Raw genomic sequence first — 13,853 nt, 5'->3', positions numbered from 1 at the left:
CCAGGGGCAGGAGAATATCTAGGGCAGGAGAATCCCTGCAGGGCCTCTGAGGCTCCCTTTGCTTCTTCCTCTCTCCCAGGACCCTGCAGCTTGTTTTGGCTCCTTGACTCCTCAGGAAGGATGAAAGAGACGGATCCTGCAAAGCTAGCGAGGATGGATGGGGGAAGATGGACGCATGACCTGGTCAGGCTGTCTCCTGCATCCCTCCCCACAACCTCTGAGTGTTCCCTCCCAGGGACCTCCAAGAGATCTGGTGAGTCCCAGGGGAGGGGAGATGGGGACCTGGATGGATGGAGCCAGAGAGGAATTGGGGCTTCCTCAGCTTGGGGGTGGGGGGAGGCAGGCAGGCGGATGGAGATGGAGAAGGCGGGCACCTTTTCGGGCTCCCCCACCTGCCTGCCTGCCTGCCTGCTCCTTTGTCATCTGCAGGCAATTTGAGCTAGGAATAGGTCACAGCTTCTCAGTCACCGTGATGTATCGGCAGCTCAAAAGGTTTAAAATCAGTTCTGTGATCTGAATGCCTTACTATAATAATAATAATAATAATTTATTATTTGTACCCCGCCCATATGGTTGGGTTTCCCCAGCCACTCTGGGCGGCTTCCAACAAAGAAATGTCACATATTAAAAACTTCCCTGAACAGGGCTGCCTTAAGATGTCTTCTGAATGTCAGGTAGATGTTTATCGCTTTGACATCTGATGGGAAGGCGTTCCACAGGGCGGGCACCACTACCGAGAAGGCCCTCTGCCTGGTTCCCTGTAACTTGGCCTCTCGCAGTGAGGGAACCCGCATAAGGCCCTCGGAGCTGGACCTCAGTGTCCGGGCAGAACGATGGGGGTGGAGACGCTCCTTCAGGTATACTGGGCCGAGGCCGTTTAGGGCTTTAAAGGTCAACACCAGCACTTTGAATTGTGCTCGGAAACGTACTGGGTGTCAATGTAGGTCTTTCAAGACCGGTGTTATATGGTCTCGGCTCCCAGTCACCAGTCTAGCTGCCGCATTCTGGATTAGTTGTAGTTTCCGAGTCACCTTCAAAGGTAGCCCCACGTAGAGCGCATTGCAGTAGTCCAAGCGGGAGATAACCAGAGCATGTACCACTCTGGCGAGACAGTCTGCAGGCAGATAGGGTCTTAGCCTACGTACCAGATGGAACTGGTAAACAGCTGCCCTGGATACAGATTTCACCTGTGCCTCCATGGACAGCTGTGAGTCCAAAATGACTCCCAGGCTGCGCACCTGGTCCTTCAGGGGCACAGTTACCCCATTCAGGACCAGGGAATCCTCCACACCTGCCCGCCTCCTGTCCCCCCAAAACAGTACTTCTGTCTTGTCAGGATTCAACCTCAATCTGTTAGCCACCAACCATCCTCCAACCGCCTCCAGACACTCACACAGGACCTTCACTGCCTTCACTGGTTCTGATTTGAAAGAGAGGTAGAGCTGGGTGTCATCTGCATACTGATGAACACCCAGCCCAAACCTCCTGATGATCTCTCCCAGTGGCTGCATGTAAATGTTGAAAAGCATGGGGGAGAGGACAGAACCCTGAGGCACCCCACAAGTGAGAGCCCAGGGGTCTGAACACTCATCCGCCACCACCACTTTCTGAACACGGCCCAGGAGGAAGGAGCGGAACCACTATATGACAGTGCCCCCAGCTCCCAGCCCCTCAAGACGGTCCAGAAGGATGTCATGGTCGATGGTATCAAATGCCGCTGAGAGATCCAGCAGAACTAGGAAACAGCTCTCACCTTTGTCCCTAGCCCGCCGGAGATCATCAAACAGTGCGACCAAGGCAGTTTCAGTCCCATGGTGAGGCCTGAATCCCGACTGGAAGGGATCCAAATGGTCCGCTTCTTCCAGGCGTGCCTGGAGTTGTTCAGCAACCACTCGCTCAATCACCTTGCCCAACAATGGAAGATTTGAGACTGGGCAATAGTTGGCCATCGTGGCTGCATCTAAAGATGTTTTTTTAAGAAGCGGTTTAATAACCGCCTCTTTCAGCGGGTCTGGGAAGGCTCCCTCACGGATGGAAGCATTCACCACCCCACGAAGCCCATCGCCCAGTCCTTCCCAGCTAGCTTTTATAAGCCAGGATGGGCAAGGATACAGGAGACAGGTGGTTGGCTTCACTCGTCCAAGCAGCCTGTCCACATCCTCGGAGGTAAGAGATTGGAATTGATCCCACACAACTTGACTAGACAGGACTCTAGCACTCTCCCGCCCCGGCCCTGCTCCCACGGTGGAGTCTACTTCTTCCCGAATCTGAGCGATTTTATCTGCAAAAAACTTTGCAAAATCATTGCAGGAGATCATGTGGCCCTTATATTGGAGGGGGATTTCCAGCCGGTGGCAGAGGACAGAGTGACTCCAGGAGACATAGGTGTAAAAACCCAAACGAAAAACGAAGACTTTATTACTAAGCAAATAAACACAAACTCTGGTGGACGTTATTCCTGCAGGCAAGCAACAAAACTCAGCTTTTTCCTTTATAGCAACGGTCACCTGCAGCCAATTAATCCCAGAAACTTCTTAAAGGTATACACACATGTTTCTGTGCCGAATGTCCTCTAACACCCCCTCTCGTTCAAACAGAAACAATAATATTTTAAGCAGAACAGAACATATTTACATATCACACACAGCAACTCCCAACTTTGTTACCAGTCGTGTATGTTTTTCAAAGGTTAACGCTTTTGTAAATGCATCCGCCACATTTTGTGTACTTTCACAATACTTCAGCATTATCTGGTTCTGTTTTACATTTTCAGCTACATTTTGATATTTAATTTCTAAATGCTTTGATTTGTTTCTAAACAGGTCAGATCCAGACAAGGTTATTACGGCTCGATTATCTTCCATAACTTGAATAGGATAATTACACTGTACGTCTATATCCTTGAGGATCTGAACATAAAATTTTACTTCATTACATAATTCCGACAATGCACAGTATTCGGCCTCAGTTGATGATGTGGCCACTATAGTTTGTTTTTTGGATTTCCATCCTACTAAAGAATCTCCAAATTGAAATACCATTCCAGAAATTGATTTTTTATCAGGCAGGTTGGCCCAATTGCTGTCAACGTAACACTGCAATTTTGTGGACCCTGAAGATGGTAATCTTAAACAATAATCAAGTGTTTGCGTTAGATACCGGAAAATACGTTTTAAACCTTTCCAGGCGTTTTCTGTAGGATAGCTTACTAGTCTGCTTAGTATTCCAATTGCATAACTCAAATCTGGTCTGCTCCACAATGAAATGTATAATAAACTTCCAATTACTGAATGGTACAATTCAGGATTTACAGGTTCTGTGCATTCTCCTTCATTTTTCAAAAAACCTATTTCCATTGGGGTTTTTATTCCCTTGCAGTTTTGCATATTGTTTCTTTCAAGTAACTCCATTATTTTGTCTTTTTGACTCAACAAATAACTTCCATCGTTTGTTCTTTGAATTTCTAAACCGAGAATTTTTTACTGGCCCCAAATCTCTTACTTTAAATTCCTTTCTTAGTTGTTCTGCAATTTTTTTCACTTGCTTGTCACCTTTTGTAGAGTAAAGCAAATCATCAACATAACACAAACACAATTCTTGTTTATCACCCTTTCCTTTAGTGTACAAGCAGGTATCAGCTAAGCTTCTTTTAAAACCAAGATTTTTTAAAGCATTATCAAGACCAGTTTCACTTTTGTGTTTTAACAAATATACCCAAGTATACCGGCTATAATCATCCACAAGAACCAAAAAAAACTTTGCTCCTCCTTCAGACTCTGCAAATGGCCCACAAAGGTCTGAATGTACTAAAGCAAATGGCCTCTTGCTAATTCTAGAACTTTCAGGGTAAGACCCTCGCTTACTTTTAGACTCCTTGCAGGTATTGCAGTCTAGAAAAACTGAACATTTTTTCATTTTAATTCCCTTGCTTAATTCTGGCATTTTTGCAATACTGCGGAAATTGGCATGCCCCAAACGACGATGCCACAAATGCTGGCACTCATCATGCAAGGCTCTATTACAGGCTTTAACACATGCCCCAGACTCACTTACTAGCTGGTCTTTCAAAACAAACAAACCATTTTGTAGCAACGCTGTAACCACTTTTCCAGCTTTCTCTATTCTACAGCCTGAACCAGAAAAGGTTACTTTAAATCCCTGCTTAACAAGACTTGTAACTGAAAGCAAATTATTTTCTAAACTTGGTACACATAAAACATTGGTAAACTTGGTACTTAAACAGTTGATATTCACACTACCCTTTCCAGCTGACTCATGCACTGTTCCATCAGCTAGCACTACATTTACAGATCTACAAGGCTGCTTTTCTACAAGGGTTTGTGCAGACTTGACAAAAATGTTTGTCGCTGCTGAGTCTAAAATCCAGTCTTGTCCAACGTCGTGACTGGTGCCTCGAACTGCTGCAGAAACATACTGAATTCGATTCTTCCTGTCTCCTCGCTTCCCAGCAAACGCAGGCCGCCCTTGTCTTGTATTTTCTCCCACAGACACAGTGCACTGTCGTACTAAATGCTTGGTTGACCCACAACGATAGCATCTTCTAACTGTGAACGCTGCTTCCTCTCTGTGGTCTACAACCTCTTTAGATTGCCGCTCCTCATCAGTTGCATATCTTTTACTGGACTGCCTCCCATTTCTGGAGTTACGGTGAGGGGTTGTGGCCTTCCTCTCATGGCGTCTTTCCTCCTCATCAAGCAAACGGCCAGTTAAGAAATGCATTGTTAATTGGCTTTCTGGGATTGCTTCCAGAGTCATCACTAAATTGTCCCATGACTCAGGAAGTGAAGACAGCACAATATAAACTTTTCTCTGTTCAGAAAAATGTTCCCCAAGTTCATTTAACTGTGAAAATAAATCACGCATTCTTTGAAGATGTGTTGAAACACATTCACCCTCACTTAGTCTGGCTCGGTACAGAGCTCTCATTAGAGTAATTTTGCTGCCAGCAGTGTCTCTAATATGTATTGCTCTCAGTGCTTGCCAAATCTCACTTGCTGTTTCAAGGTCTCGCACATGAGATAACTGAGACTTCTCTAAACTCAAAATTAAATTGGCATAGGCTTTGTCCTCCAGCCTTTGGTCTGCTTCATCTACTTCTTCATCCTCCTCTTTTACAGGAGGGTTAACAATAGCAGTCCAACATTGTTCTTTCTTTAAAAACGCCTGCATCTGTAAACTCCATCACATATAATTGGACTCTCCCAGTTTCTCTACTGGAAAATAGGAAGCTCCCCCTTGAGCTCCAGCTCCAAGTCCAGCCATGGCGCCACCCAGCCTTCAGCTTGCCACTCAGTTCTTACTCACACGTGGCTTGAAGAAATGTTCGGCTCCTGGTCCCAAACAGACACTCCCTGCTGATGCCTTCACACAGCCAGCTGCTTGAGAAACGCTGAGTTGCTTCCAGTCTCTGGGTTCTTTTCACGCTCTGTCTCTGCCCACTCAGGACTGGGGACTGGGCCCATAACCTATTGGAGGGGGACTCCAGCCGGTGGCAGAGGACAGAGTGACTCCAGGAGACATAGGTGTAAAAACCCAAACGAAAAACGAAGACTTTATTACTAAGCAAATAAACACAAACTCTGGTGGACGTTATTCCTGCAGGCAAGCAACAAAACTCAGCTTTTTCCTTTGTAGCAACGGTCACCTGCAGCCAATTAATCCCAGAAACTTCTTAAAGGTATACACACATGTTTCTGTGCCGAATGTCCTCTAACACCTTACTGGGCCCAGATGTCGCAGGTGGTTCCGCTAAATTGTGAACCACCTGAAAAAGTCTCCTGCTGCTGTTTTCTGCAGATGCAATGGAGGCGGCGAAGAAGGCCCTCTTCGCCGTCGCTATTGCCACTTGGTAGGCTTGACGTTGAGCTCTAACCCGTGTCCGGTCTGATTCAGAATGAGTTTTCCGCCACCGGCGCTCTAGCCGTCTCAACGATTGTTTCATCACCCTCAGCTCCGGGGAAAACCACGGGGTTCTCCGGGCTCCATGCAATCGGACAGGGCGCTTCGGAGCCAAACAGTCAATAGCCCTGGTTAACTCCACATTCCAGCGGGCCACCAGGGAATCGGCTGAAAGGCCATCAACATGGGATAAAGCATCCCCTACCATTGTCCCCTACCAATGTCCAACACTGATCCGTCGCGCAGCACTAGAACCCACGACTCTTTTGAAAAATTGGTTTTCACATATTGTATTACAATACAGATGTACCAAAGCCAACACCATTTCCTCCCCATCCCCCCCATACATTTACATTTCTATTTCCTCAATCCATCAAATTATTCTTTTCTCCATCCTCAAACTTCCCTCCGCCCCATCGCGCAGCACTAGAAGCCACGAGTCTTGAAAGGAACCTGATCCTGCTTTGCAGATTGAACGCAGATGAGGCCTCCATGTATTATTCTTTTCTTTTCTTTTTGGAATAACTTTTTATTTGCTTTTAAAAACAAGGAACATAGGAATAATAAAACATCTAGACCAAGTCTTCTCATGTCATTTCTATGTAAAATAGCAGAATAAATTTGCCGGAATATCTATAACATATAGTTCATCATTAGTGGTCAGTGTATGAGTTCTGGGTTCATGAATTGCTTTCAACTGAAACAAAAAAAAGGGGAAACAGGAGAGAACAGAGAACATTCAAGATCGCAGAGCCAAATGCCTAGACTGGAGCTATTGTGGCCGTTGTGCTTAGATAAAGTGAGTAATAGTCCTTTTTCCTCTTCTGTTACCAATGAAACAATACAGAGTTGGTTTCATCATGAAAATGGGAGGCAGGGGGTTCAAAGTGAAGAAAGAGATTTATGTATAAATTTAAATTTAGACCAACCAGATTGAGATAACTTCTGATGGGGAGTGTTCAGGTGAAGATGTTGCTGTTTGTTTCAGAGACGAGGTGTGGACGTTGCTGGATCCTGACCAGAGAGCTCAGCATATAATAATAATAATAATAATAATAATAATAATAATAATAATAATAATAATACAGTGGTGCCTCGCAAGACGAAAAGAATCCGTTCCGCGAGTCTCTTCGTCTTGAGATTTTTTCCTCTTGCGAAGCAAGCCCGTTAGCGGCTTAGCGCTATTAGCGGCTTAGCAGATCAGCTGATAAGTGGCTTAGCGCATAAGCTGATAAGCGGCTTAGCAGATCAGCTGATAAGCTGCTTAGCGGCTTAGAAAAACGGGGGAGGGGGAAAACACCACAGGAACTCGCAAGACATTTTTGTCTTGCAAAGCAAGCCCATAGGAAATTCGTTTTGCGAAGCACCTCCAAAACGGAAAACCCTTTCGTCTAGCGGGTTTTCCGTCTTGCGAGGCATTCGTCTTGTGGGGCACCACTGTAATAATAATAATAATAATAATAATAATAATAATAATAATAATAATTTATTTATACCCTGCACATCTGGCTGGGCTTCCCCAGCCACTCTGGGCAGCTTCCAAAAAAATGAATGTCTTCTAAAAGTCTAGTAGTAGTTGTTCTATTTGACATCTGGTGGGAGGGCATTGCACAGGGCGGGTGCCACTACCGAGAAGGCCCTCTGCCTGGTTCCCTGTAACTTGGCTTCTCACAGTGAGGGAACCACCAGAAGGCCCTTGGTGCTGGACCTCAGTGTCCAGGCAGAATGATGGGGGTGGAGACACTCCTTCAGATATACTGGACCGAGGCCGTTTAGGGCTTTAAAGGTCAGCACCAACACTTTGAATTGTGCTCGGAAATGTACTGGGAGCCAATGGAGGTCTTTCAAGACCGGTGTTATATGGTATCGGCGGCCGCTCCCAGTCACCAGTCTAGCTGCCGCATTCTGGATTAGTTGTAGTTTCCGCGTCACCTTCAAAGGTAGCCCCACGTAGAGCGCATTGCAGTAGTCCAAGCGGGAGATAACTAGAGCATGCACCACTCTGGTGAGACAATTCGCGGGCAGGGAGCGTCTCATCCTGCGTACCAGATGGAGCTGGTAGACAGCTGCCCTGGACACAGAGTTAACCTGCGCCTCCATGGACAGCTGTGAGTCCAAAATGACTCCCAGGCTGCGCACCTGGTCATTCAGGGGCAAAGTTACCCCATTCAGGACCAGGGAATCCTCCACACCTGCCCGCCTCCTGTCCCCCAAAAACAGTACTTCTGTCATGTCAGGGTTCAATCTCAATAGCCACCATCCATCCTCCAACCGCCTCCAGACACTCACACAGGACCTTCACTGGTTCTGATTTAAAAGAGAGGTAGAGCTGGGTATCATCCGCATACTGATGAACACCCAGCCCAAACCTCCTGATGATCTCTTCCAGTGACTTCATGTAGATGTTTGTTTTTTTTTAAAATATTTATATTTTTATTTTTTATTAAGGATTTTCTTGTTTTACAGAAGTGTAGTGCCTCGTATTTTTTTCTTCTTCTTCCATGTAACGTTTTTAACAAATCTGTTTCATTTGTTGAGGCATTAGGGGGAGAAGAAAACAGAAAGAGAAAAGAAAGGGTGGGGTGGGGAGAGGGAGGATGGATGGGGGTGGGGTCGGGTGGTGGTGTTTCTATTATGTTTAATGTATGTAGAGTTTGGTGTCAGCGTGCTTGTGTTGTTCACTTGTGTTCCCTTGGTGGTGAGAGAGGTTGGGGTTGGCTTAGGGTGTGATTGTTTGCTTGTGACTGGCTGTGGTGATTTTTGTTTTCGTGTGTGAGTGGGGTGGATGGGTGTTTTGGATCAGGTTAGCCATATTGATTTGTATGCTGTTGGTGGATTATTGTCATTGTCCTGTTGGGCTGTGTATGTGATAAAGGGGAGCCATACCGGGGTGAAGGTGTCTTCTTCTGTTTGTCCCCGTGTCAGTTTCAGTTTATTAGTTAATTTTTCTAGTAGGGCTGTTTCCCATACTATTTGGTACCATTGGTCCATTCTTACTCCTGACAGGTCTCTCCAGTGTCTGGTTATGATGTTTCTGGCTGCTGAGAGCAGGTGGGTTATGAGTTCTTTGTGGTGTAAATGGGCGTTGTTGTCTTGGAAGATGTTTAGTAGGGCCAATTCTGGGGTGATGTCTATTACTTGCTTAGTTATTTTACATATTTCTTGTATGGCTGTTGTCCAGAATAGTTGAATTTTGGGACACTCCCACCACATGTGGAGGTATGTGCCTGAGGAGGTGCACCCTCTCCAGCATTTTGGTGAGGTTCCTGGGCGTATTAGCACTAGTTTTCTTGGTGTTAGGTACCACCTGTAGGTGAGTTTCAGTGTGAGTTCTTTTCTTTTCGTTGATATGGATTTAAAGGGGGGTTTAGACCACATTCTGGTCCATTGAGTGGGGTTAATCTCATAGCCTATGTCATTCTCCCATTGTTTTTTGATTGTGTCTAGGGGATTTGCGGGATTTTGGAGTATTATTTTGTATATTGCGGATACCGTCCCTTTACCGTTTCCCTTTGTTGTTAGGAGGAGGTTTTCGAAGGTTGTCAGGGGCCTAGTTGCTGCTGATTTTACTGTTGGGTTGTTTAAGAAGGCATGTAGTTGGTGTTGTGTTAACCAGGTCATTTGGGTGTCTTCTAGTTTGTCTTGTATTTCTTGTGTTGACAAGGGTTTGTTATTTTTATAAAAGTCTATTAGGCGGTATAAGCCTTTGGTTCGCCAGGTTTTTGTCTGGAGGTTTTGTGCTGCATGGTAGAATAATGGGTAGTACGCCAGGGGGATTAGTGGGGATGGGGTTGGGGATAGTTTGCCTATTTGTGTTTTCCATGCTTTGAGCATGGTCTGTGTGTACCTGTTAAGTGTTGTGGGGATTTTCTTTAGTTTGTTTGGGAGGAGTGGGTATGTTGTGGTGCAGGTGTTTTCAATTGTGTCCCTCTCTAGGTGTACCCATTGTTTTGTCTCATCTTCTAGTATATATGGGATTATATGGCGTATTTGGTTGGCATTGTAATATGCTTCTATGTTGGGGATTCCCCATCCTCCTTCTGAGGTGGACACAGGTGCAGGTATTTGGGGCTTATTCTTGGTTTTTTATGTGAGAAGATGAAAGAGTGTAGTTTTCTCTGCCAACTGTGAAGTTGGGTTGAGGGGATCCAGATTGGGAGGGTTTGGAATAGAGGTTAGTTTTGGGAGTGTGATCATTTTGATCATGGCTATTTTGTCTGAGAGAGTGAAATTCATGTTATTCCATCTCTTTAGGTCTTTGTTAATTTGTCGCCACAGGGGCTTGTAGTTGTGGAGGTTCAATTTATTGAGGTTTCTGGTTATTTGTACCCCTAGGTATCTGAACTTGGTGTGGCAAAGTTTTATTTTGGTGACCTTCGTGAGTTCTTTTTGGGTGTGAGGAGGGGTGTTGAAGCACATAGCTTCTGACTTTGTAAAATTTACCTGTAGGCCCGACACCATTGCAAATGTGTTGAGTTCTCTGATTAGGGAGGTTGCTGTGCTTATGGGGTCTGGTGTTGTGGCCATTAGGTCATCTGCAAAGAGCCCTAATTTATAGGTTCTGCCTTTTATTTCCACTCCCTTGATGTCTGTGGCTGCTCGGATGCGGATTGCTAAGGGTTCCAGAGCCAGGATAAATAAGAAGGGAGACAGTGGGCATCCTTGTTTCGTGCCTCTTTGGATAGCTATAGTATTAGAATCCATATTGTTAGTTCTGCATTTTGCTGAGGCTTGGGAGTATATTTGTTTGAGGATTTGTAGGAAGTTGGGGCCAAATTTCATGTTAGTTAGTACTGCTAATATGTATTTCCACTCCAAGCAATCAAAGGCTTTGAGTATGTCTAGGGACATAATTGTCAAGAGGAGTTTGGTTGCCTTGCTGTGTTCGATCAGGTTCAGTAGTTTCCTGATGGGGTCTGTTATATTGCGGCCAGGGACAAAACCAGTCTGGTCTGGGGCTATTAACTTGTGTAGGAAGATTTTTAGGCGGTTGGCCAAGATTGATGTGAATATCTTGTAGTCTTGGTTTATTAATGAGATTGGGCGGAATGATTCTACTTTGAGGCTGTCTTTTAGTGGTTTTGGGATGGAGACTATTTTGGAGTGGGTCCAGGTTTTGGGGATGGGGCCCCCTTTTATGATGTCGTTGAATAGGCGGGTCATGTAGGGCATCAAGGGTTCTTTGAATTTCCTATAGAATTCTGCTGTGAAGCCATCTGGGCCTGGGGCTTTGTGTGGTTTCAGGTTTTTGAGGACCCGCATCTATTTCCTCTGGGGTGATAGGGCTGTCCATTAATTCCTGTTCCTCGTCAGTTAGGGTAGGCATGGTCAGTCCTGCTAGAAATGTTCTGATTTCCTTCTCTGGTGGGTTATGGGAGCTGTATAGGTTGGAGTAGAATTCTGCAAATTCTGAGGTTATTTCTTCGGGGGAGAATGTTATGTTGCCGTCTTTTTTGGTGATGCAGTGTATTCTTCTTTTGAGTGCTTTTTTCCTACATCTATTTGCTAGTAATCTGGAGTTTTTCCCTCCATATTCGTAGAAACGTTGTTTAGAGTATAGAATGTTGATCATTGTTTTGTTAATTTCTAGGGAGTCTAGTTCTCTCCTTTTTTGTTCTATAAGTTTGAGGAGTTTTTTAGATCCTGTTTGTTTGTAGCGTGATGAGAGGGCTGTGATGTCTTGTTCTATTTTGCTAATTTTTGAGGAGGTTTGTTTTTTAAGGAATGTTTTCTCTTTTATGCAAGCTCCTCTGGTGACCGCTTTCATTGCGTCCCATAGGAGGGGGGTTGCTATATTGTTTACATCGTTTTCCTTGAAGTAGTTTTGGAGGGTTTTTGTGAGACTATCTCTAATTTGTTTGTTTGTAGTTAGGATGGGACTGAAGGACCATGATGGGGTGGTTTGTGTTTCTTCTCCTATTTTAACGATGACTTCTACTGGGGTGTGATCTGTGATTTTAATGTTACCTATGTTTGTTGATTCTACTGAGGGGATCAGACCCTGTGTGAGTAGAATGCTGTCCAGTCTGGACACTGTATCATGGTGTCCTGATTGGAATGTATGGCTGATGTCTCCCGGGTGTTGCTCACCCCAAATGTCATAGAGACCCCTGTTTTTTAGCATTTTTAGTAACTTGTAAGAGTTCCTAGTTGTTGGGGGTTTCCTTTGGAGGAAGGTTGCCCATGGGGTTGTGGGGTGGATATCTTTCAGGGATAAACCTTTCATATTTAGATTGAGGTCCCCTCCTAGGATTGCTTCCCCTTCAGAGAAGGAGAGGAATTTGATTAGTGTCTTCTGGAAGAATTCTAATTGTTTCGTGTTTGGGGCATATATGGAGCCGATTGGCTGCATGTAGATGTTGAAAAGCATGGGGGAGAGGACAGAACCCTGAGGCACCCCACAAGTGAGAGCCCAGGGGTCTGAACACTCATCCCCCACCACCATTTTCTGAACACGGCCCAGGAGGAAGGAGCGGAACCACTGTATGACAGTGCCCCCAGCTCCCAGCCCCTCAACACAGTCCATAAAGATGTTATGGTCGATGGTATCAAACGCCGCTGAGAGATCCAGCAGAACTAGGAAACAGCTCTCACCTTTGTCCCTAGCCCGCCGGAGATCATCAACCAGTGCGACCAAGGCAGTTTCAGTCCCATGATGAGGCCTGAATCCCGACTGGAAGGGATCCAAATGGTCCGCTTCTTCCAGGCGTGCCTGGAGTTGTTCAGCAACCACTCGCTCAATCACCTTGCCCAACAATGGAAGATTTGAGACTGGGCAATAGTTGGCCATCGTGGCTGCATCTAAAGATGTTTTTTTAAGAAGCGGTTTAATAACCGCCTCTTTCAGCGGGTCTGGGAAGGCTCCCTCACGGAGGGAAGCATTCACCACCCCACGAAGCCCATCGCCCAGCCCTTCCCAGCTAGCTTTTATAAGCCAGGATGGGCAAGGATCAAGGAGACAGGTGGTTGGTTTCACTCGTCCAAGCAGCCTGTCCACATCCTCGGAGGTAACAGATTGGAATTGATCCCATGCAGCTTGACTAGACAGAACTCTAGCACTCTCCCGCCCCGGCCCTGCTCCCATGTTGGTGTCTACCTCTTCCCGAATCTGAGCGACTTTATCTGCAAAAAACTTTGCAAAATCATTGCAGGAGATCATGTGGCCTGTACTGGGCCCCGATGTAACAGGTGGTTCTGCTAAATTGCGAACCACCTGAAAAAGTCTCCTGCTGATGTTTTCTGCAGATGCAATAGAGGCGGTGAAGAAAGTCTTCTTCACCGTCGCTACCGCCACTTGGTAGGCTTGACATTGAGCTCTAACCTGTGTCCGGTCTGATTCAGAATGAGTTATCTGCCACCGGCGCTCTAGCTGTCTCAATGATTGTTTCATTGCCCTCAGATCCGTGGAAAACCACGGGGCTGTCCGGGCTCCATGCAATCGGAGAGGGCACTTCGGAACCAAACAGTCAATAGCCCTGGTTAACTCCACATTCCAGCGGGCCACCAGGGAATCAGCTGAAAGGCCATCAACATGGGATAAAACATCCCCTACCATTCTCTGGAAACCATTTGGATCCATTAAGTGGGGGGGGGCGGACCATCTGAATCGGTCCCACTTCGCTGCAGAGAGGAAGGGTCGCGGAGAAGTCCAGTTGCACCAGGAAGTGATCTGACCATGGCACTTCTTTTGTTTCGCTTTTAGTGTCAGATCACCAACATCCGTAGAGGTAAACACGAGGTCCAAGGCATGTCCATGGCTATGGGTTGGGCCAGACTTATTCAGGGACAGCCCCATGGAGGCCATGCTTTCCACGAAGTCCCGAGCGGCCCCTTGTAAGGTTGTGTTGGCATGGATATTAAAATCCCCTAGGACAACCAAGCTAGGTGTCTAGGTGTAGCAGCTCAGGCAGGGAATCCTTGGTGCAGCGGGGAGG

At 46.0% G+C, this 13,853-nt stretch overlaps 1 protein-coding gene across 9 annotated transcripts in view; it reads left to right on the top strand.

Moving 5' to 3' along the window:
• LOC309364378 (uncharacterized protein) overlaps positions 1-13,853 on the top strand; it is a 214,577-nt gene that overhangs the window by 102,196 nt on the left and 98,528 nt on the right. Inside the window, exon 6 of one of the 9 annotated variants that reach the window (XM_081901516.1) lies at positions 80-253. The exons of 7 other annotated variants lie outside the window; for them this stretch is intronic. In XM_081901516.1, coding sequence (XP_081757642.1) covers positions 80-253 — 174 coding nt within the window. Of the gene's footprint in view, positions 1-79; positions 254-13,853 lie in introns of those variants that run through there. One more of the 9 variants, XM_081901532.1, reaches the window with a different exon arrangement.

Source organism: Podarcis melisellensis (genome assembly GCF_964234715.1).
Source record: "Podarcis melisellensis genome assembly, chromosome: 2".
NCBI classification, from domain to species: Eukaryota; Metazoa; Chordata; class Lepidosauria; order Squamata; family Lacertidae; genus Podarcis; species Podarcis melisellensis.
This window is presented reverse-complemented; position numbering and strand designations above follow the sequence as displayed.